Source organism: Ischnura elegans, chromosome 2 (assembly GCF_921293095.1).
Source record: "Ischnura elegans chromosome 2, ioIscEleg1.1, whole genome shotgun sequence".
Taxonomy (NCBI): domain Eukaryota; kingdom Metazoa; phylum Arthropoda; class Insecta; order Odonata; family Coenagrionidae; genus Ischnura; species Ischnura elegans.
Genome location: NC_060247.1, coordinates 107,817,001 through 107,843,240, shown reverse-complemented (window position 1 = coordinate 107,843,240; position 26,240 = coordinate 107,817,001). Strand labels below are relative to the sequence as shown.

Genomic DNA, 26,240 nt, shown 5'->3' with positions numbered 1-26,240 from the left:
AAAAAACTGTGACCTTCAGTACATTAGCTAATACAACTGAAAATACGAATTATAGGTGAGCGGCGGAGTAGATATATTTTGTTTTTAGTTCCAATTTCACCTGTTATTTTACGGACTACGAATTTATAGACCTAATTTCACGGCGACATTGGCGTTAAGACCTTAGCGATAGAAGCTCTATGCCATAATACAACCTGACCTTGGCACCGAACAACTAATCCACCTTGAAGTTGGCCCTATAAAATGACTTCTGTGAGCTCAAGTCTCAATCTGCATATAAAACGCTTGTAGATTTATAAATAAATCCCATTATTTCTAGTTTATAACCGGATAATCTAAGCTTATTAAAGTCTTGAACTCTTGGGTGACATAAGTGGGTCAATTCGAATATTGGCCTTGATTTTTTGTCCTGCATAGGTCGACAATTTCAGTCTAAAACCTTCTCTTTTCAAGCTTGGAAACGAATTAGCTCGACTTTTTAGTTTTAATTATGGGTGAGAAGTATTTGAACACAACGAGTAAATGCGAGCTTCAAGTTTCAACCAACAGGATTGATACCAAATACCCTACACCCCAGCTAATCGAGAAAACTAGAGATCACAATTTTCACGTGAGATTTTTAATCAACCAAAAACAGCATTACAACAATAAATAAATATAAAATAACCGAAATTTTTTAGTTTTTCCTTCTCCTACAGCTTTTATTACATTCATCTCATTGAGAGGAACGGTGCAGAAATTTTTTTGTCTGAACAACTTAGCCGAAAGATAATATCTATTTATTTTAGTAATGGGGATAATTTGCACTAGGCAAAAGCAAACTTTAAATTATTTTTTATTTAAGAGTAGTTTTTAATGCTTGGTTACGATCTAACCCGTATGTATCAACAAATGTTTTTACAAAAAATTTATTTTTTTTACATCAAAATTTAATGGGCACCAGGATTGACCTTAGCCCTTAGCTAACAACCCCATAAATAAAGGCACAACGCCCTATGGACATATTTTACTCCGCGCTTGAAACAAAAACAGAAGTTTAAATTTAACTAGAGTGCAGTTCAATAGAAAATAAAGGCAAATGAACAACCAAAAGTTTAAAACAAAGCTATTGAGAGTCCATACCAAGGGGACTGCATAGAGGAGGCCCTATTCCACCCCACGCAAGGCTGAATTCTGTTGCCACTTCGGTCGCATTTTAATCGGCTTTCAAAAATGTCCGCGGTGCGGTGATGCGATCCACTTTTATCCAATATTTCGCAGTATAATGTTTGCCATTGCTAGGATAGTATTGAAAAGTTATGAATGTGATACATCACTTCATCATGAATATAAATGTCGGTTAACACTCCAATTACACCATATTTCCCCGTGAAACTCAGATCCATTTGTCCGTCAGCGACGCGAGTGACGACTTTTGTAATCTCATTAAAATGCGCGGTCGATGACAACACATTTATAGACAGACTTGAGGATCCTCTTTTGTAATATTCGTGGTCCACACAATCCACTCTCCGAAACACAGAACCGAAAAGGTTCACGGCACATCCGCCTGCATTCAGCTGAAAAATGTTTGTTTCTTGGAGGGTAGAGGGTAAATTCCTTTAATTTATCCAACTTCAATCCTCTTCAGATGTGTTTGAAGGATTCACCCTGAATCTGAACCCGAGACTCTTCGTTCAACACCCAAGAATCAGTTCTATCCAAACGCCTCACCGATGGCTTGATCCAAGGAAACTGCAAAGGGGAGCCCTCACTGCCATATCTCTCTCTCAAAGAAGCCTGATTCATGTTGCCAATCACGGCGTTTACTAATCGGTTTTCAACATTGTCCGCAGCTCGACGATGTTGAAAGCTATCCCTTTATTCTGAATATATGTAATAGTATTTATACTCACGAGGAAGTAACTATCTAAGTGATATTAATTTCAAACATTCATAACTTTTATTGTCTTTACTTTATTGTCATAACTTTATTAATATCTGATTAAAATGTGATAGATTATTATTTATAATAAAAAAATTAGGTTAACAAGCGTGATTATAGTTAGACCTACCCAAGAAATTCGGATCACCATGTCGTCAGCTCCGCAAGTGGCAACTTTTGTAACTGTATTTGAATACATTCATGGATGACACCACATTCCAACTGGATAATAGGCTATTGCAGTGTTTGTGAACTGATTATTTAAGACAATAATCATCTAATTTTAGATGTGTCAATTAATTTCCAGGACTTTAAAATTCGATTAACCAGCCAGACAATAATTTGAAGCGGATAGAGAAATCGTAAATCACATTCTCCGAATCATAACACCCGAAACTTTGTTCGGCTCATTGCCCTTCAGTCTGCTGTAAACAGGTTTGATTCTCGTAACGAAAAGAAATGAGTCTCCTCGATCGGAGCCGTTGCCTGCTGCTCGCATTTCTTCTTATTTCCCTTCAATCCGGATCATTGGGTGGGTTTCTCACATGATGCGGCCACACAGACGGCGGGAGTTTGCCTTAAAGGTAGAAGAGCCGTTGCAGCGCTTCTTTAGTGGGTCAAGGGTTCATTACATTAGCAGATCGCGGCTTCGGACGTCGCGCGTATCTGCGTGTAATGCATCGCGTTTGCGGTTTCTCTTTCCTTAGGAAATAAAAGTATATGACATAAAGTTGAAAATGGACGATGTACCCCCCATAATTCTATTTAACCTACATAAATTAATTTTGTAGCGTATCAGTCTGCGTGCATTTCGCTCAGTCACACTTTAGGGTCTATCTCAGTCGTACCAAGTGCTACCGGCAGGAGGTTTGGTACGTTCGTCGCAGAATATCTTCACGCAAATTTTAAACTTGGTCCCAGAACTGTAGCTTGAAATTATGTGAAGTTGCGGACAAAAAATTTGCACAAAGGGCCAAAAATAGCTTGTCCACAAAACGGGAGACAAACAGTGGAAAACCATAATTAATTCCTGTCTCCCCAACGCAGTGGTTTTTCTTTTTTAAAACTATGGCAACCAGCATAAGATGCATCATACGATAGGCAACAGCGCCGCAACGATAGGCGACAATGCAATTACCGGGAGCGCAGCAGAGTCATCCTGGCTGTGGAACAGGCAGATTGGCAATGCTTGTTTCTTTCCTTACCAAAACAAAGATATGACATACCGCTGAAAATGGATGAGGTATCCTAATTTACATTAACCACTCTTGTAATAATATTTTTCTTTCCATGGACTATGAGGGGCTTCTTTCACGATCCCCAATGAGAATTGCAAATATTGTGACAATGTAAACTTGAAGATATTTGAGTGCAGCATAGAGAAAGAAATCAAAGTATGTACTTTGCAGAAGAAATGCTAAATAATCATTCGATGTAAGCCAATTACAATACACGGAGCCTTGAAAAATATTTGATAAATGTACTTTCAACTGATTGATTATCACTAACTTGGTGCGTCAACCTGAGTTCAACCTGGATCACGGAATTATCACTCTGTTGGTTTTCTTTCCTCTCAGACATAAGCAATTTTCACAAATTTCTTAATTGATACAATACCATGAAATTATTTATCAAATTATCACGTGTTAAATCACACGAGCTAGTGAAATATACCACAGAATTCATGAACAGAAACTTATTTATATCGTCAGGCATTTTCATGTTGCTTTCACGAGTTATCTTACGTAACGACGCATTTCTTGCGAAGTTATAAACGTTTTAAGTTTTCGCCATTCTGATATGGACACCTAACGAGTTTGGCTTGATTTAAGGATTAGAAATTCATCACAATGACATCTGTAAACATGAACACGAATCGATTACACTCGAGATCAACTGTTTCAAGGAAGTTTGCGAAGGAAATATTAGAAAGCATGATCTAGAAATAATTCGTAATCACGGTAAAAGTTTGACGTCATTCTGTGAAATTGGATTCAGTAACCTTCATCATTGTTCAAGGTTGAGCTTCAGAGGAACTATTAAAAAATCTGATGAATACCGACGAATAAAAAAATGGGCATACTAATTTGTTTACTGTCTGACGATTGGAGACTCCTATTCAACAGCTTAACGTAAAATCATAATTAGGAGTGCTTAAGGAGAAATTTCAAAATACGCTGACAAAAATTGAACAATGTGGGTCAACATGGTAACTCGAACCCAAACAATGGTTTTGCGACCTCGGCAACCCTGTTTCATGTCTGATTGCTTCAAGCTCTTCCTTATACCATAGGTAATTATTAACAGGTATCCACAATTACACATACGACCGGTGAAATAAACATCAAAAGCAAAAGGCTAAATTATACACGATTCCTTGAACTTACACAGTCAGTTTAAGTCTAAAAACAAAGTGGATTCGAGGATGAAGAAGAACAGATTGGAGGTTGGGGGAATTTGTATCCTGATTTCTAATTGCCATACTTATAAGTTGAAGGAGTTGGTAACAATTTGGCCAATGAAGATTAATTTTAGAAGAAATTAGTCATAGTAAGAAGAAATTAGTCAAGAAGTTAGTTGTGTCTTTTACATGTGATACGATGAAATTTTATCTACTCATCAACTCTACTAAATTTTCCAAAAGAAAATTAACCAAAACCAATTATGTTTGATTTTGCCTACCATTGCGACGTATCAATTCCCTTAATATCATTTGCATTTTTACTACTGTAAGTTTACCTCGCAAGTGATGAAATAAGATTATCATATACATTGAGAAAATATACCGTTTCAAATTCAGATTGGCTCTCGGTCCACTTCACTCTGAATGGAAAGCACGCCTTTATCCAGCGTTTCCGATGGAAAATAGTTGTAAATAGCTCCGAACGAGCGGCTTTACCCCATCACTAGGAATGCGGGGAAATCTAGCGAGTGAAGCTCTGGTGAGCAGAAATTTTCTTTTGTCCCGCAAAACAATCCATTTTGCTCATAGTTTGTCTTTCTATCTCTTCCTCAAGTACAGGAAAGGTGAAACTTTCAAGGCATGCACTTTTATTCCGTCGAGAATAAATCATCTTCACAAAGGATTCACTTGTGACTGCTTATTTACCTCGAAAATAGTTTATGAATAAATATTTTGTACCCAACCAGTTTCAATGTTTACAAAGCCGATATCAAGAGCTGAACGAATCATCTGAACCAGGCGAAGTATAAATAATTCAATTCGATCTCAACAACGTTAATTGATGATCACCATTGCTTTTCCACGATTCTAAGATCAATTTGATGTAGCTCTATATTCTGATTCAGCTAATTAACGATAAATCACAACAAATCGTTGATTGATAAAACTTTTTAAGCGCTCTATCAATACCCCATTGCAAATAAGACGAAGTCAGAATTCAGTACTTTACTTATAATATTTCCCATTTACTGGTGTTGCCGTATAGAAAAATCCATGACGGATTTCAATCCACGTTATATTATAGCCCAAGTCATAAGTTAATAGTTACCACCAACATCAATCCGTGGCAAGAATTAATGGAAACAAGAACGAAAACAGTTATGATTGAATATATTGGAAAATTTTAAATCATAGGGGTGTACCTCTTACTCATATCATAAAAAGACATCGAGGGAAAAAAATAGCTCTCAACTACATATTAGATATAATTGGAATCAAGTCAACTATATTTCCGCTCAATGAAGTTAAATAATTCAACACATGGCGGAAAATTATCGCAAAAAACGTGATTCTCGTACTGTTTCCATATTCATATGGAATATCGTGGCCCGTGCAGCTGCTTGCGCATAAATACTACCTTGTTACACATTACCATTACATAACAAGGCACCATCATTTGCCTCCAGACGCTGTAACTACGATGGGGACATTTTTTTGACGTGACTAAGACAGAAAGATAAATTCTGGTGTTTTTTTACATAGCAATCGCGGAAGTTTCCTTCCCTCTCGGTGCTCGGAGAGAGGCAGTTTTTCTCTCCATTAATGACTAGCTATTCCAGCAAATGACCTGTCGTTTCCTCGATTTCAGGAAATTGTGAGACTTCGACAATCGTGGAAAAGCAATGCCAGAGTTCGTATTGGAAAATATGATTTTAATTATCCCCCACGGCATTACTAACCACCTAATTCATGAATTTGACGGCTATTGACGACAATATGTATTTCATCTCAACTAAACACTTTATCAAGTTTTTCCATGAATTTTTCAAATATATATTTGATTTAAATGAGAACCTTGTAGTGCCGTTCATTCATTTCCAATTTTGAGCAACCTAATCTATCACCCCTAAACTTTCCGATTCGTTTAGAAACCTTGTAAAATTATTTTAAATTATCGACGCCATATTATAATATATGTATAAAGACTAAAATTTTGAAATCTAATGAATTTATTTCTAATTTGAGACAGTAATATGAGCTCAGGCAAAAACCTTGGTCGTTTTACGTAAAATTAAACCACGAACTGTTGAATGGGAAAACTTGATAATTTCATACTACGGAGTGAAAGAAAATTACATAAAATATGTGCGTCATTCAGCGAGGAAAGTTCCATGAGTAACTGAAAGACGTAAATAAATTAGACCGTGGGAAGTAATTAATTGACGCGAACTGCCATCGACGAAACATTTTACTCCACTCTCGCTGATACCCCCTTCATTTATGGAAATTTAAAGGCTGTGACAAATACGGAAAGGCAACGCCAGAATCAGGAATGGAAAATATGTTTTCAATTTCCCGCCACGGCATAAATAACTGCCGAAATCGACCGTTGTTTCGGAAGATGCACGAATGTTTTAACTTCGTAACGTAGTTCACTTTGAGATTTCTCGGGATAAAAACTATCTAACTACAACGTATCGACTAGGTAAGTATGATTAAATGCGATATTTAGTCTAACTCTATTTTAACTCTGGTGGAGAATGACTTCAATTACTCCAGAGATTGGTTATATAAGAACAAACGAAAAAATATAATTTTAAGGTATAGAAAAAAGAAAATGTCGTATACATTCAATTGTCCATGTTAAATAAAAGCAATTTACTACTTTCAATTACCATAATAACATGCTTCAACGTGATTTTGGCTTAGTGGAGCTTTGGTTAGTCAAGCAATTTTTCGACGAAGGCTAAAATGTAAATTGTGTCTCCTTGGTGTCGTCTATTGCCACAGCACTATAATGTCTATTACTCGTGATACCCCCTATCTGTCTTAATAAGCAACATGGCAACCTAGTGCCGTATCGGTGTCGGAGTATTCGATACACGCTTCTAGAGACCATCGACTACCGCCCCATACACATGAATTCGACGGCATAGATAGCACCTATTTTAAATTTTGGGAAAAATTAAAAAAAAGTCGAAGCCAAACGCGGTTACATGCTAATACGGTCAGACAGACGTCACCTGCCCTTCATGTCAGGTGTTCACACTTTGTGTTAGCCTCCAGTTGTGTCACAAACATCCAGACAATAGACCGGTGCGGTTGTGAAACGAGAGGCCAGTTGAATGAAGACCATTCTCATAAACGTATCAACAAGTGTTCAAGAAACTCACTCACGGGATCGACCGATTCACCTGTTTGCTGGCAATAACTGCTATGGAGATCAGACAAATGGTCGGATTTACGATTTTCTTGAGGAAGATTTCACTGTGATAGGAGTTGCAAGCTACAAGTTTAAAATACGGACCTTGGTGAGGGGTAATAAAGTTTTCCAGGCGTAAGATTATAACAATCTTTCAATTGCAATGGCTTGACTGCTGATAATTCAGCCTTTCTCATTAGCCCTTGTTGACTATCGTACAGTACGGAATATAATAAGTGAAGATTTTCTCATATTGTTGACTATTCCTAATCATCCAATTGGGGAGTAGTGGGGAAAGGGTTGGCTACAAAACTAAGTGTCCCGAGGTCAAACTTGGATCAAGACTTTTCAATTCCCCATAGAAAAATAAATACACGCTGCACTAACCCTCCCTAGAGTGTGAAGCATACAACTGTCTTTTCCACTCTCGCCCGTGCAAACCAAACTTAGGAATAACTCACAGTGCGAATGGAGTAATTTAGACGCATAAATAGGATCAAGGAGAGGAGAACGTTATTTTTTAAATATAAAATGATTGCTTACTCAAGTTCTTGGAGATAATTAGCTGGGATTGTTGGATTATCTTCTTAGGTCTAGTTAATGTTACCAACTGTTAAGTCCGTTCTGAACGGGGTGCGTACTTGCACAATCTGACGTGTGTACAAAGGCGCAGTCAAAATTACGTCGTGTGAAGCGGTGAATTGCTAGGACACAATGCGAGAATACGTGGACGAGAGGTGACAAAATAGCCCCTGTTCTAATTTCGTTCGTGCATTCACGCAATTCCATGCCATAAAAAGAAATTGATGCGCAATTAAAATGTCCTTTGTAAAAAGGCCTTTCGCGACGAAATAACCGAAAATAATGCCCATGGCGTTAGGTTAGCTACAGCAAGCAATAGATTTTAATCACGATCGTTACGTGAATGGCTACATTCTTCGCTCTCTCGATTTAGCGACTGATTGCTGAACTACAGGAAAAAAGTCACCAGGAGAGGAGGGCGCAACTTGAATAGCAACCGCCTTTCGTGGCTTAATACGTCCCTAATCCAGGACCAGAAGCAAGCACAAATAAAATGGTTTTCCTTTAACATGTTAAATGGTGAGGTCGAAGGAGGTAGAATTAAACGAAAAATACGGCCTCCGGCACATGCACTCACCACACTTCTTATTCTGCCTCATGTTTGCTGACGTTCACTCGTCACTCCGGGGTAGGCTTGACTTGCTTCCGCACTCACACCTTCCTTTCCGGCACTCTTTCCAATATCCTGGGTCCCCGCCGGTCGTAGGGGAATCCTCGCTTCGTTTGCAACTCTGGGAACTGTCGGCGCGTTGGGCCAGGTCAGTAGGCCGCTTCGGACTGGGATGGATTACAGGGTTTGAGCGTGCCGACTTGAAACCTCCCGTCTCCTGTGGTGCAACTCGCGGAAAGAGGACGACAGCGCCGCAACGGCAGGAAGAGAAACTAAATCTTCCGATCGAATGATTTACGCTAAAATGTCATTAATTCTCGCTTCTCTTGCTTCCGTACTCGCGGGAAATCCCAACAGTTCACGAAGTTTAGGCACTGATTCACTTCAGGTTTTATTTTCCTTCTTAATCCGCTTAGAGAGAGAGGATGATGTTATTGTTTCCGTTCCCGAGTGGACGGCAGGAGGGCTGCCGGCCGACAGGTGTTGTTGATCTGCTCGGTTGTCTTGGAAACCGTGAGCGGTCGGAGGCCGAAGGAGTACTAGCCGAGGTTGAGGGACGAGTGAAGCAGCGTCGGAGGGCCTTCCGAGAGGGGAGGCAGACTTAAGGGAGGGGGCGGGATGGGGTGGATTGCTTCGTACGTAGGGGAAGAAAATAGAGAAGAGGGAGAAGAGGGCATAGTGGAATAGGGGAGGGCGGGAGGGGAAGTAAAGGTGACGTCCAACTGGGGAGAGGGGAGGTTGGAGGAGGAGTCGGTGTCCATGCGGTGCCGAAACCGGTCTATAGGGTCGCGAAATGTTTTGAAAGCATTGACTGATGAGCTCGACTACAGCGATCTTTGAAAGCTAAGCTATTTCGGTTAATGGAAGCGGAGATTTCCACGGTGAGCGATGAAATTCTTCATTTTCGGTTATAACCGCATCAGTTGCTATAGCAAAGACAACAGTTTCACTGGCATCGTTGCCACCGTCTTCAGCTCGAAGATGACGTGAAAACTCTGGCAGTAGTGCTAGAGAAACTGTTGCCTCTGCCACACTGCTACAGCAACCGATGCGGTAGTAATCGAGAATGAAGAATTTCAGTTCGCTTATTAATTTTTTTTCTATTGCGCTAGTTAATCACGTAGGTGGGCAACGCATGCTGAGTAGATCACGCCCCAAGACAAAAAAAAACCCAGACGGCTTATGCGATTTAGGTGGCGAATCCTCTAAATTTTCGTGAACATTTATCTCAATTTCGACGAGTCTCAACTTTCTGAACGGCATTCCTTGAAAATTGTGAGGCCAATGAATATCACGGCGGCGGAATCCTAAAAAAAATCTTCCACCTCATGTGGATGTCACTAAGTAGACTGTACCTTCTTCCAGCTGTCACAAGCTTAGCACCATTGGTTAGACAGGCATTTTTTAAGTCATAATTTCGTCTTTCGTCTTTATTTTTCAAGCGAATTTAGGACAGCATTGTCCTCTCTTACAATTAACTTGATTAACAATCACAAACATCCATGCCCTGGATGGTGATCAATCCACCCAGGCGGGATTCGAACCCGCGACCACTAGGTTAGCAGTCGGGGACTTTACCCCGGCGCCACCAAGGCCAAAGGTGAGTCATAGGCCAAAACGACTCACTATTGATTAAAAACTTATTAGATGTCCCGAAAGGTATTAACAATCTTCTAAAATGTATAGAGCTAAAGACTGATCTTTTGGTGTGAATATGTATCAACCATATTTCGGCACTGAACATTTAGAATGAGTATACGTGAGCTCAGAGTTGCACCATATTTGATGTAAGAAAAGATTACACGCTCAACCGCAGAATAACTGTAAGACACATGTAACAAGAGTGCGCTCAAGGTGTCAGAGCAGTAACCTAACGCTGAAGTCGTTACTGAAACATCCAAATTCAATATTGCGGCGGATAATCGAAAAAAATAGCAAAGTGCAATGTTTTTTAATAGACTTGATTGAAAAATTGATACACAGCCCTTTTAAAGGGTGTTAGGTTTAACGGAAATATAAATTTTAATTAATTGAAATTTTTAAAAAGAAACGCCAAGGATTCTGTCGCTCACCCATGGCTGATTCTGTAGATAGCATTTGTTGCATTCAGCCATCTTTCTTGATACGGAACTACCAGAGGGGGAGGATGGAGATCACTGAAATACAACACTGCTCTTCCCCAATAGCTTATGGCAGGGGGAAAGAAACATCGCTCATTGAGATTTGATAGAACATTGTTCCTCGGTAGTACATATTTGATTCAGTTGGTTTAGCTATTTATTTGATTCGCTATTTCATTAAGACTGAATAGTGTTGTGAGACTGCTTGTTTTTTTTATGATTAATTACGGATTTTTACATTTTAATCTTGACACCATACATGGAAGCCGGTAATGGCTTATATTTATATTGAGCCCGTGTTTACCTGAATGTTTCTGACTGGACTCATCCACAGTCCATGATTTACGACAACTTCCCGCCGCACCGAAGGTACCTACTGTAGCTGAATTTGGATACGTGCAATGACATCCAAGTAAAAAGTCAAAAAATAAGGAAAGCTAATTGACATATTTTCTCCCTTTCCGGGATTCGTAGCCAAATAATTAATAATAAAAAATTTTATCTATATATTTTCAAATCTATCCGTTTCTTTGACAAAAAAGTCGTAATTAATATATAATTGTATCTTTAAAGAGTGTATCCGAATTGCCAGGAATTAGGACTCACCCATTGGTCGAGCAACCCATTTAAAATCCACAGTCAGTGTAAGCAGGTGAGTGTGTCGACAAATTAAAGCCATTCTCATTGTTCAAAATTTTGAAGCCCCATATTTTCCACATTTTAAAACTTAATACCCCCGTAGACGTTGTCACTGAATTTGAATATGAACTATGAAATGGAAGCATTATTCAGAACTCTATTTGATAGCTTTCCGTCATTTCTGTGATTCATATCAGACATTCATGATACAGAGGTTAATGAATACTTTTCCAAACCTATCCATTCTGAACTAAAGATGCTTTGATTTATTATGCATTTATAGCTGATTTATTTGTAGAGTAGCAAGGTGAGTTGAACATAAATGAAATGTTTCCGAAAGTATTTTAAGTCAATAGCCAGTACCAGGACACCGCCATTCAAACTTAACACTATTAGCCCATTCCGAATTATTCTATTTGATGACGAACGTGTAAAAAATAGAAGCGGAAATCACATCGGAGGACCGGATGTTAAGAATAAAATTAAGGAGATAACAGAAGGAAGATAAGATAAGATTAAGGAGATTATTTATGGATGCAGTTTTCTTAAAAACCATAAAAAAACAGAAATATCTAATCGAGTAACTAATTCTCGTTTCTGGCAAGGCAGGTTCCTTCGTGGAAATTCATTTAATCCCATAAATAAGACTCATAATTTCATTCGAGAAAGTGCCGATGCATTAATTCGAATGAAAATATTCATTACTTTTCGTCATAAATCTCTGTTAAAGACCAGGAAGGCTCTGTATCTAGTGTGTTGGCTTCCTAACTTAAGGGCTTGTATTGATATCTCAATGGTGGTTGAGTTTTCAGCAAAATCCTAATCTCTACATGGCACAGTTTGGAAAATACTTACAGTACAGTACTACGACCGCTGTAAGGGACGAAAAGCCGTGGTCCCCTCGACGCCTTTCGTGGAGAGCATTTTTCTAAAGCCGGTATCGAGTTTTTCTGCACACCATACACCCTTCCGAAATGCTGTAAACGATTTTAGCTGTCGTTCTCCTATCCTGGTCGTTGATTCTCGCTCTCCTTTCGCCAAAGCAACAGGAGGAGAAGCGGAAAATTTCTCCGCAATTATTCTCGTTCTTTTCGCTCCACCTATCGCCTCAGTTCGGGTAACTTCGTTCTTTTGGCGAAAGATTGTGATGTAAGCACTGGCGAATTACCCATTACTCAATGAGCATAAGATAACTACAGCGATCAGCATAGCCGAAACAATTGAATAGCGCGAGGCACTTTGGTAAGTTCAAATCATATTTCTAAAATATATCATGTCAGGTACTGTTTATTGCGTGAAACTATAAAGTTGCTACATTTAGTATTGTCGTAAAATATTGCTAATTCATAAGTCGTTTTCCCAGTTGGACACAAAACCATTCTCTTTGTTTGTTATATTTTTCGTAGATGTAAACGATGAATCCAAGAGTCACTCGAGTAAAACTTATGGGTTAGCACTTTAAATTTTAACCTTGCCCAGATGGCACAAAATAAGAGATTTATCTGTTTCTTATGGTTTTCTTACGGAAGAAAATGATAAGTTTCGATCGTACGCTAAGGAACTTATGAAAGGCAAGGACAAGATTTAAGGGAAGAATAGGTAAGGAATGCAGTCAAATATTCTCATATTAGCATAATTTGCTTCTGTTGGATGAACACCAAAGGAGGTAGAACAGCGTATTGCGCAGCCTATGCTGCCTAGAACTCTACCAGATATGAATTTAAAGCCTACTAGTGAAATTCAGTGAGTCTTTATAAGGGCTGAACAACTGATAAGAGATTTTCCTGTAAGTAGGAAATATTTTGACATCTTCACGCGACTTGCGGGCGAAGATGAAAATCATCCATCGTGCCATCGTGGAGGGTTACTCGGGATTTCCACCAGTTAAGTTTTTCCATCACCGCCGACGCGTCGCGACGCGAGCAAGTCGTCCATTCAAACGTCGCGTCGGCCGTGATGGAGAACCTGACCCGGTAACCTTCCACGTTACAATACGCCGTGAGAATCTGCGGTCATTCTTCACATACCCCCACGGGGAGGAGATTCACCGAAGCATTTGGCAACTGAATCTATTCCACTTTTTCATTTATGCAGGAATGCACTACTCCAAAGTGTGGGCTATTCTTCAAAGGAGTATGAGCTCTCTAATGAATCTCTGATACCCCATTGAAATTCAAGAGATTATTATTGGATATATTTTATCTCCAATCTGGTCCAGGTGTAGGCCTTATTTTTCCTTGAACCGGAACTTTTCCTCTCTGTCACCAATTCAACACTCACTCCATTCAAACGCGATTTCAGCGGCTCTCAGATAGTTCTCAACTATCGCCCCTCAGATCAGCATACTTATTCACCCCCGACTTATTCATAAAGGACGAAACAAGTAAAATAAGTGTAGAAATCAATTGTGGAACGCAGCTTTGTGTCGAAATTTAAAAAAACGGGCCATTTATAATTTCTGAAGGCCGTATGAGAGCAATTTTTATGGACCCTGAATTATCTTACTAAATTTGCTTCACAAGGCTATCCATTCACACAGCGAGAAACGAATCAATAGCCAACTACACAGCGTGAACTGAAAAAAAGTTTACCAATAAATTTTAAATCGCAAACTTTCGCTTTCATAACTTAAAGTCTTCCTCAGATGCCTCATTTTAAGTCCCAAGGAAATTTTCATGCGGTCTCCAGTATTTAGATACTTAGAGATTAATGGCATACACATATCTTTGAAGCATTAGATATATAAATTTGACAATACGGAAAATGGGTGCAATAAAGTAAACATAAATTACTTCTACCCAGTCAGCTTAAATCATTGTGATATAATTTTACATTTGATAAAACTGAAAATAAACTGCAATTAATTATTTAAGTTTTGTGGGAAAGTTAGATTAATTTTGGCCCTCATTTTCAATGCTATAGCTTTAATTATGAGATGGTATTCCACCTCCAGTTAAAAGTTAAATTTCTATGAATATACTATATATATTGATAATGCGAGCATTATCCATACAATCATAGGCGGATCTAGGGGGGGGGGGAGCGCGGGGGCACGTGCCCCCCCCAGAACCTTAAAAAATATGGAAGATTTTAATAAAGTCCCATTATCATTGCGTTCGTTTTGTAATACGAAGTAACCTTGTGCCCCCCCCACCCCCAGAACAAAATCCTGGACACGGTCTTGAGTGTGTCCCCCCCAAAAAGAAATCCTGGATCCGCCCCTGCATACAATATATATATTGATAATGCTGGCTAACATAAGATCAGACAGACAGTTTATTCAAGCCTTGTCAATAATGCGGAAATTGAAATACGATAACCTATGGAGGGATTTTATATCATTCCCGCTATTCAAACTTATTGTGGTGATTCAACTATATTTTGTTCCGACCATTAGCTACCAAAATTATAATACATTAAATAATGCTTATTAATGTTAACCCTAAGGTTGTTTACTACAACAACCCTTCAATCATTTCAGTTCAATTAATTACAGTCTTTAAATGGCTATTTTACAGTGAGATAGCCTCGATGACCTCTTCTATGTGAATCTTATATATCTCTAGGTCTCTGTCTGCTGATGCTCAAGGAGAGCTCTCATTGGGTAATTGAAACCGACGCGTTGAGAGTGATAAAGACCTTTGATAAAAGCATAAAACGAATATCTTCAAAGGGAATCGATTTTTCTCTTCACTGAGTGAAAACTCCTTGATCAGTCGGTTTTGCCCTTGGAACTTTCTTGTTTTAAATCACTTGACGCTCAACGCTTCATCTCAAAGTTTGGAGTGTACACTGTACAGACGAGGGTACAATCTGACCCAGGTTAAGCCAATGGAGCGAAAATTTCATGCATTCAAAGTAGTGGAATCAAGTCATTTCTCACCGAGAGGATGTTTGATTCCGTCAATTCAAATTTTTGGCCCAGATTCGAACTCCTTACCCTCCGATCAATATACAAGTTTTTTAAAGCTGTAAACGGCTGGTGTCCTAACACCCCCTGCCACACGCCTTTTAGGCGGCCTGCGGGGTCTTATGTAGATGTAAATGTAGAAGGACTAAAAGCCCTACTTCGGACACGACGCCGCTCAATTATTTTAGCGAGGGGCTTGGGTTAGTGTCGCGGCAAGAGCGTTGGCCTCCCACCCAGTGGGCCTGGGTTCAAATCCCGGCGGTGGCAGAGAGTTTTCAGAAACTGCCTGATCCCTAAATGGGTGCCTTGTGGGAAGCGTGCGTGAACACTTCGAGTACAAAGTCGTATCGGACGTTAAACCGTGGTCCCTTTGGCGCCTTTCGTTGACAGCAGACTAATGGTGAAGATTTCTCTCCACCCTTTCTTATCTACCCTCCCCTATGGAGCAAATGACCTTAGCGTTTGGTCGTCTTCTCCAAATATCATCATAATTTTACCGATATAAACGCAATAAGCGGTACGCAACACCTTTCAACGCACGCATTAGAATTAAATTTGGCATAGATGCTCTTATTCAGAATTATACGAGTGGCACTGAGTAAAAGGAGTACCGCCTCGAGTTTCGTTCGTCTTTGCCAGTTTTGCTACTGTTAGAATTCGGCTCAAACCTAATTAAGCCCACGAGTTAATTAATCGTGGCACACTACAAAATAATCCATACAAAATGAAGGAACTGTATTTCTGTCCTTGCCTAACTTTTATCATGTATAGAATACCTTCGAAATTAACCAACGGCTGTCATGCATTGCGGGTATCTTTTATGTAGTATGAACATGATTCACAAATGATATTGAAGAGTTATCTTGCACTGCTTCTTAGAGTAGTTTTTAGCTCAAAACATCAAGAAATTACACAAATGCCCATCAAAAATACCATACCCGTTTTCCATAAGTTACATTATTTATTTCTTAAAATCTTCTTTGCACCCTAGTGGGTCATACATATCAAATAAAAACTAAGCATGTTATCAAAAGTGCAATAAGAAGTGCACAGATTACTTGAGGCAGCATGCTAATCAGTATGGACATATAGACGACATTCCATTAATTATTTTAGCTGGGCTACCAATAGAGGCTGTAATTTAGTGACAAAGAATGGATTAGCTTATATTTAAAACCAAATCTTATACCAAGATCGGTAGCCTTCTAACCATGCATTAGATTTATGAGGTAAGATATTTGAGTGATCGCCGTCAATACACAATTAATTCATACAACATTAAGGATACGGCCACTAACATGAAAATATTCCCGGTAATAATTAGTAAAATGAGACTTGATGGTGAATGGAATGCATGAAAAGGTAGTATTTTTGCATTTTAATCTTGTTACTGAGAATACGAGGCTAGAAATAAGAGACAATTCATCAGATGCTATATTTAGAGAATGTTTCTCTATGGAAGCGAGGCTTGGACGTTAACATCAGCGGATAAGTCTACAGTGGAAGAATTGTAAACGTGGTGCCACGGAAGAATTATCAAGATATAATGAATGGACCGAATGAATGGAATTGTTGAGAAGAGTGGGAAAAAAGAGAAGTCTTCTAAAACCTTAAGTTGAAGACGGGACAACTTATTTGTCCACATTATGAGGTATGATGGCCTGATGAGAACAAGCGTAGAAGGACAGGTGGATGGGAGGAAGGGCCAGTGGCGCAGCGAGTGAGGGATTTGGGGGATAACCCCCCCCCCCCCCAGAGCTCAGAGAAAGTTTTAAGTTTAATCCATTTCACTTCATTGGATTAATATTACTTATAGACTAGTGTAAGGATAGTAAAAATATCCCTGAGAAGGCCGCAAAACTCACCATTTTGAACCATTTATATGAAAATTTATCTGGGGGAGGGCCCCGGCTCCTCCCGCTTGCCCTGGCGGGTATTCCACATCATCAGACACCCCAGTGTTTTGAGCTAAAAACCTCCTAGCTAGCCTAAATTTCTATCTGCACCCCTGGGAAGAGCAAGGACGGCCCCGAACGAGTTACATAGGACAGGTTATAAAAAGGATGTTAAAGAGGAGAAATATGTCGCTACGTAAAGGATATCGGATAGGAGAGAAAAATAGAGAGCTGCGTCAAACCAATATTAGGATTGTTGACTTTGATGCATGTGTCTTTATGGCCAATATCACTTTTGAATATGTTTAGTTTATTTTCTGTTTTTAAGTTTATTTATTGTTTGTTTTGATTATTTGTTAGCATGTTTGTATTATTTTGATTTCTTTTATTTCTTTGTTTGAGACGATGCTATGGTGATAAAAGATAAACAATGAATTGGTAAGGAGAGAGCCATCTTGAGGTGGATGTAAAATAAGATTGAGAATAAAACAGTGTCAAGTGATATTTACATTGAATTTAATCGCTGTGATACGTTAACTTATGATGATGATGATCATTGAGTGGTTCAATTCGTATTTTAAATATTGCATTTGATTCTATTTCTTGCCATCTAATAAATTTTAAAATACGAATTTTCGTAGAAAAAACTGCTAAAAAAAGATTTAAGTTTATATTTTTCCGCTCCAGATGTCTCCTGAATTTGTGTTTCAAAGAAAAAGTCGATAAAATCAGAGCCAGAAAAGAGCCTCGAAACAATGCAAAGATTCGTTATAAATGGCCTTCTCATTAAAATTGAAGGGCAAATGAATGATGCAGGCGACGAATTCATGCTAAGATAATATCCTTCAAGTATTTGAATGCCATTGAAAATTTCTCACGTCGTTAGTGATATGCATCGAATAATTGCTCTGTTCCTGCCGGAATTGTTTCCCATTCATCGCATGAAAGTAAAAATAAGAAGTTTGACAGATTGAATTTTCACATAATGCAAAGCAGGGATGAGCTTTTCTTCATTCTGCCTTGAGTTCTATTCCAAAATTGCATTGATATCAAACTTTAATTAAAGATAAGGGAAATCAGGCAATTCAATTACATGAAAAGGCACATGTTTTATGCATTTCTTTATTAATTTTTCTATTTTTTCTACGCTATGTAACCATTTTGAAGGGTTTTCTTTAGCGCCAGTAGATTTTTCATCAAAACGAAAAATAATACCAAATTATTGAAGATGTGGAAAATCAATTATTTTCAGACTTAGCAGTCAGCTTAGTGGACATTTGCAGATCCCCGCTTGTAAGTTTGAAATATAGCAGGGATATCAAACGGAAGTACGCGTGGATTGATGCGTATTGTTATTCATTTGCGAAAACAAGTCTTACTGTCTGATTTTTATATTACAAAAGATGAATAATGCAGCTATGATTGACCAACGTTAGTTTCTCAATCACGCTAATACGTTACGCACATTTTTTACTCGAAAGTATAATAATAAATAAATGAAGCAATTACGATTGGCTAACGTTATTTTTTAAATCAGGCAATCACAATACGAAAATTTACACTCACTATCCGCTGCTTTTGTAAAATAATTTCATTTAAAATTGAATTTAAGAGTGTATTTCAAATTTCCTTGCCACCTGGGAAAATACAATGCGGCACAACAAATATAAGCAGCATAATCATCACCCTGACAATTACATAAACATCAATTATAGGCAAGATACTTGAGAATTTCGTCGTTAGCAATGCCATGATTTTCTTGGATAATCGTAACTTCCTCCATTGCTGTCAGCACGGCCTCCGAAAAGGTAGATCATGTGAAACACAGCTCAAGCTCTTTCTTTACGACGTTCTCAAATCTGGTGAATCGAAAATACAAGTTGACGTATTATTTTTTGATTTTAAGAAAGCTTTTGACACGGTACCTCACGGCAAACTTTTATACAAGTTACAGCCATGCTGATTAAATGAAATAGTCGTGACCTATATACGCGACCTTCTGAATGATCGTAAAAAAAAGTAGTTCTTGACGAAATTAGCTCTGGTGTAGTTTAAGTGACATCAGGTGTTCCCCAAGGAAGCGTGATCGGCCCCTTTTGTTCATTAAATACATTAATGGCTTCTGCTCCCGAATTAGCAGAAAAATACGTTTATTTGCTAACGACGCTGTAATCTATCTTGAAATTACTTATCACTCTGACTATGAAATTCGATCATCAGCTTCTAACGTTTACTTGTGGAGGCAAAAGTGGGGGCTCGAACTTAATCTGAGCAAATTAACGGCGGTACATTTTTTGCAGAGTTCGTCCAACTATATCCATGTTTATGCTGTGGATTGTATTAACGTAAGGCAACAGAAGGAGTGAAGTACCTGGGAGTTACGATAACATCGAACCTCTCATGGGGAACAAATATAAGGAATATTGAGAATAGATATCTTTAAGAGCGACACGGAGCACATGATATAAGAGCCCCACTATATCTCCAGGTCCGTGAGAAGCGATAAATTAAGAGAGAAATTAGGCGTACGGATAGATATGGGAATTCATTTTCCCCCGAACCATAAAGGACTTTAATGCTAATCGTAATTTTGTTAGAGCATTTCCATTTATGCGTAAACGGCTGGTGTCCTAACACCCCCCGCCACACGCCTTTAAGACAGCTTGCGGGGTAGTATGTAGATGTAGATCACTGGTCAACAATCCTAAGATTGGTCTGACACAGCTCTCCTCACAATTCTCACTGAGTTAATCTTTTCACACCTACTTATTTCTTCTTTTTCACATATTTCTTCTCCTGCTCAATATATTTCATTCGGGGTCTTCCTTTTCCGCTTTTGCCATCAACTTGTCCCACGACGATTATCTTCATCATGCCATTATGTCTCAAGATATGGTCTATGAGATTGACCTGCCTTCTTGCCAAGGTTACTTAGGAACTCCTCATTATTTACTCAGTCGATCCGTTTGATCCTCATCATTCTTCTCTAGCACCACATTTTGAAGGCCTCTAATTTGATTTCTCCGCGGCTGTCATTGTCCATGCTTCGCATCCCTGGGGCTCAAGCAAACTCGATGTATAAGTTCTGATAAACTGTTTCCTTACTTCTATGTTTAAATTTCCCGCTGTACTTAGATCTCTCTTTTGGCGGAATGTTCTCTTCGTCTGGGCTATTCTGCTGATAATTTATTTTTTGCTTCTCCCGTCGCTAGTGATCCTGCTTCCCAAATGACAGAATTCATCCACATCTTCCAATTTTTTTCCTTCACTCCTCTTCTGCTGCAAACTGCTATCTTGGTTTTATTTGTGCTTATTTTCAGCTATTATCTACCCATGGGTAAAAATATAAGTAAGAAAATAAAAGTATCAGACTTTGCTTTATGATTTATTTAGGTTTATGATGCATGCTTCTCCACAAACCCTCCTTAATAATGCCATATTCGCATCCATATGATACATTTTAAGGGTGATAGGGACATACGGGGAGCGTACGAGATACTCAATAAATAATTGAATCTAAAACTTCACACTACCCCGCAAGCCCCTTCAATAGGACTTCAGGCGTGGGGTGGTAGGACACCAGCCGTTTACCGTTTCGCCAGTCGTTTATAAGGGCGCGCGTTTCAGTGATTTGACTTGGGAGTTCCATCTAACATTTTTTCAGGGATATTATTATTATTCCGAAAAGTAGGACCGCCTTAACTCATCTTTTCGACAAAATACTTCTCTTATGTTATCTTTTCCGTCGGACTTGGAAATAAAGTGAGGTTCTAAAATGGTTCTGTTCGTATCACTCTGAAATAGATTAAAAAGTAAAATTTGTTTTATTTTAAACTATTATGTCACGATTCCACATATTAGACTCGCAAACCATTGATTTCATTGGTACACATGTTCTTCATTGGTCAAGCAATCTAACGTAATCCTGGCACCTAGCGCCTGATTCTCCTTCTGAGGTATTAAACCTGATTCGAGTAAAAGCTGTATAACGCTCTTGGTTAGCTGGTCGTATTTTTGACGAATCGCGCAGATTTTCTTTATTTTATTTCGTTCATGCATTCAACGTTTCTGCGCCGGATCCGATATGCTTGCCGTGCATTCGAGGTGCGGCCAGAGGAATGCGACCTCTTTCAATTTTTCATCCGAAACCTATATCACAACACGCTTGACGAATCCTAGGCTCTAATACAAATATTCCTTTTATGTGTTCCCCGATGATGAGTTTGAAGTTATGAACGATAGTCTGGAGTGATGAAAATTTTCAGATCTGCAAGGAGGAAAATTATTCCTACTCCCAATTAATTTCGCATTTCTTTCCTAAAATAAAGTTGGTATCTGAGATTGATTTCGTCACGTTAACTGTAGTTAATTTAAACCATTAGGCTTTCTACAAAAGGAAAAATCTTACTACAGCTAAAAATACAGCCATGAAAGTAAGGTGACAATTCATCATATGCTACATATGGAGTATATATTCTCTACTGATGCGAGGCTTGGATGTTGACAGAAAAAGAGAAGTCAGCAGTGGAAGCATTCCAAATGTGGTGCCACCGAAGAATGATGAAGATAAGATGCATCGAGTATGCAATGAGAAAGTCCTAAGAAGAGTGGGAGATAAGAGAAGTCTTCTAAAAACCTTAAGGAGAAGACTTCGTGGGCCGCATTATGAAACATGATGGCCTGGTGAAAACAATCGTAGAGGGATAGGTGGAAGGAGAGAAGGGCAAGGGACGGCCCCGAATGAGCTACATAGAACATGTTATAAAGAATGTAAAAGAGACGAAATACGTCGCTATGACTAATGATGTTGATGATGAGATTATATTTTATAATGGATATATGTTATTACCACCAGGTTTTAAAGGATGTAAAAGAGTAAATAAAAAAATAAAAAATAAATACGTCGCTATGAAAAGGCTAGCGAATAGGAGAGAAGAATGGAGAGCGGCATTAAACCAATGTATGTATTGTTGGCTAATTATGCTCAATTATTTTCCTCGGCGTGAATCTTTCTGTCATGATTTTTGGGGCGTTTTCTTTGTCCCTTATTGATACACGACTGAACAACGCTGAATTCTTGTGGCACCGCAGAAAATATTTTAGTCTTCAATGTAAGAGCAGAGTCACCCAACAACAACAGATCTTTAAACGGATAATTATCTCTAAAGTAGAAATGGAAAGCAAATTGGAGTGAATTTGCAGATATTATCACTGGATGTATGCAATCATCTCATTGATTTATGCTAATAAGATCGTTATTGTGACAAGCAGTGTCGCAACTTTAAATACCCAATGGTAAAGGTACAAACGCCACAGAGTCGTTGCCGGATGGAGAGATGTTCAGTATTCTTGTGAAATTGTTAAGGTCACATATTCGGCTGCAAAAAAATTCAATTTAGAAGGAAAGTGTAATGAATGGAGTGGAGTTCAACATTCCTTGTTTGCATCAACTTCACCCTCAGTATTTAAACTGTGTGATGATTTAATCTTATATATAAAAAATGAATCGCAAAATGTGTTGGTAAGCGCATAACTCAACAACGCCTGGACCAATTTGGCCAATTCTTTTTTTAAAATGTTCGTTGAAGTCCAAGGATGGTTCTTACGGCGAGAAAAAATCGAATAATTGCCGGGAAAACCCTAAAAACAGCCCTTTTCTTTTTCACATACAAACGTTTTCTAATCTAAAATAAAAGAAAGTCGAAAATCGTGTTAGTTAGAACACTTATAACTCGAGAACGGCTGCACCGATGTCAATGAGATTTGGTTCTTTGGATTCGTCTCAGGCGGGGTTAACATATAGGCCATTAAAAAAAGGATAATTTCACCAAAAAAATTCATCTCTTTCATATGGACATGCTTTTAGGAGTTATAGTAACACAACAATTGATAAGTCGGTCAAAACTACAAATAAAATAATTTGTTTTGTTTTTACCACTTCAATGACTGAATTTCGTAACAAAATAACATTTTAATTACTACATATATTCAAAATATTAATTAAATTGAAATTAAATTTTAAAAAATTAATTCGAGCTAATTGTAAGCCCAGCCGTGGCCCAGCTCGAGTTGACACTTCACTACCGTGTTTGTAAACAAATCTCCAAGCAATTGTTGACAAACGGTAATGTCCGTGTTCCTGTCGACGAATCGAGTAGTTTTAACTCATTTCCTTGGAATAGGGAAGTGCACTAGTGTTTCAAATGCACCAAACACATTTTTTAAATTAGAGTTCAGAATAACATAATGTCGTAAAACCACAGTTTAAATCCTAATAGTGAATACTTGATTCGAGATGACCGTCTGAAATATGGAAAAATTCAAAGGCCGCGAAAACGGGTGTCCATGTTGAATATTGGCCGTGACGTCACAAGGCAGTAGCAGAAGGCAGCTTCTACACCGTTTAGTTCTACCACTATTATTGCATAGAAAAATTACAGAATTTGAGGGTATCCGTTTTTTGCTGTCATAAAATATCTTCAGATTATATATGTGGCTGCTTCTCTTTTGAGTAAACGACTTCATCATTGCGTAATATATTAATATTCATTTACGTGTCAACTTCAAGTTTGGAAAGAGTAGTACGAATAGCACATTGAATCTTTAATAAATGCATGATGGCATTTATTTTTCGCTGGGTATATTTTGGCACAATGCCGTTTATCATGCCAAAACTTTTTTTGTAAGAACCGAGTCAAACTAATAAACCTATTTCAGACGTTTGCTGCAAGACTTATTCGTTGCGTATGTATTCACGCCGGCCGGAACGTTCGCCCTTCGCTACTAGAATCATGGGATGTTAGCCTTATTTCCGAGCTGGCTGGTTGTTGCAATGGTTCGCTGTCCAGGATGGGTTCAAGAAAAGATAATCTTGGTTGGGAGAAGGAAAATTCCAACGATTTATAAATTGTATACCAAACTTTGATGTATTTATGGTTACTGAATTTTTGAATAAGGAGGACAGGTTCAACGCTCCATAGAAATGCGAGACGTTAAGGCTAACAAGGGGAGACCGCGTACCCTGCTGCATCTTTTTCAATTAGGGCGTTAGTTAGGCTGTAATTAATTAATTTTCATGCGTTACTTTTTACAAGTTATATATACATTTAAAATATCCTCAAATTCCCAATGAGTCGGTTGGGGTAGTGGTAGAGTGCTCGAGTCAAAGGGAAGATGAAACCCGAAGGACCGTGGTTCAAGTCTACGCCATGGCATCATTTTTTGTTGCCTTCATTGTGATCATACGGCGTCTAGTTTATCATTAATTATAATTGCAGCAATCATTGACATGAGACAATTTTTTTATCGTCATTATGGCGTTTAGGTATTTTAGCAGTGTCATTACAAGCGCCGAGATACGATGACTACAAGGGTTGGTGTGCGCTAAAATGTTAATTTTTTTCTTCCAACTTCCACATTAAAAATGAAAACCACTCTTGCAAGAGCACATACCATTAAAGGCTCGCGGCAAGCAACAATATGCGTACAGGCATAATTAATAAGAACACAAAGCGAATATAAAATGCCATATATCTCGAACACTTGTAATTCACATTACTCCAAAGGGAGTTTACTTACTCAGTACATAGGCGGATCCAGGGGGGGGGGCACGGGGGCACGTGCCCCCCCCAGACCCTCAAAAATATGCAAGATTTTTAATACGGTCCCATTATCATTGCATTCGTTTTGTATTACGAGGTATCCTTGTGCCCCACCCAGAACAAAATCCTGAATACGGCCTTGCTTGTGCCCCTCCCAGAAAAAAATCCTGGATCCGCCCCTGACTCAGTACATACCTCAGTACCTACCAGTTTACCTCAGTAGCAGTGCTAAAAGAACCATTCTGAAATATAATTTCAACTAACAAATAGGATGAAATAAAAGTTGAAAACCCTGGACCGGGCGCGCTGGCGTATAAAATGCGTCAATCTTTGAAAACCAAGGATTTCGACATTGTACGTACATTCTGGGTTATAATGGTCTCGTGTATTCTTACAATGTACTTTGACTGCCTATATTGCGAGTTTTCAAAGTTCGAGGTATTGTAGCTAATTTTTTAGATCAGCAAGATGAACCCGTCACCAGTGGAGTACAAATTACGCCGCGCGACCTGCCGTGTACCTTTATATCTGTATCACCTATAAATGTACTAATTTCAACAAATAAAGATTAACTTTAACAAAAATCGTTTGTTATCATATATGCACATATCATGGGCAAAGTACGCATTTTGTCCGGTCGTGTAAAAAAACAGTCGCGCCATAATTCTTTAACCAAACTACTTTCAGTTTATAAATTACGTAGGTCTACGCGGAAGATGCTATATTTTGACTCAACGCACTTTCTGATGTGACTGAGGTACCTATTAAGTAAATTATTATAATATAAATATCAATTTGATCTTACAATACCTTCAAATGATTTTCAAAACAGAATATCATCGATAGGTAAGAGTCAGGAGCAGCCTTGAACCATTTATTCCGTATAGCTTGTGCTTAAGGCACGGGAATGAATATCTTCTCCAGGCTTTTGTTTCGACGTCGAGATGAAATTTGGAACAAAAAATCATTTATAATTCTATTTTGAATTCATGTTTTCGGTACTAGACGACATTTTTAGGAAGCAAACTCCACCGATTCCCGGAAACTCTCGCCGCGCTAAAGAAGGCGACGGAATACAGCGATACTCCACTGGTGACTACTGCCTTGTGACGTCACATCTCAATCAAGATGGAGGCACTGTGTTTCAGCGCAACATGAAATTTTCCGACTTTCAAAACGTTTTTAAGTGCATACCCCAGATGCAGAAAATAAAAGTGACTATACTAATGTTTCTTTTTTAGGCTAAACTTTCAAATTCAGCAATAAAAAAAAATTAGTGCACTTCCCTATTATTGCAAATTATTTTCAGCGGAAGGTGAGCTCACCAACAAAGCGTTCCAGAATATGATTGAT

At 38.5% G+C, this 26,240-nt stretch overlaps 1 protein-coding gene across 1 annotated transcript in view; it reads right to left on the bottom strand.

Moving 5' to 3' along the window:
• The window catches only part of LOC124154319 (scavenger receptor class B member 1), a 213,080-nt gene extending 203,798 nt beyond the window's left edge, over nucleotides 1–9,282 (bottom strand). The window contains exon 1 of the mRNA XM_046527981.1: nucleotides 8,690–9,282. Coding sequence (XP_046383937.1) covers nucleotides 8,690–8,711 — 22 coding nt within the window. The 5' untranslated portion in view covers nucleotides 8,712–9,282. The remainder of the gene's footprint in view (nucleotides 1–8,689) is intronic.
• Nucleotides 9,283–26,240: the final 16,958 nt, after the last annotated feature.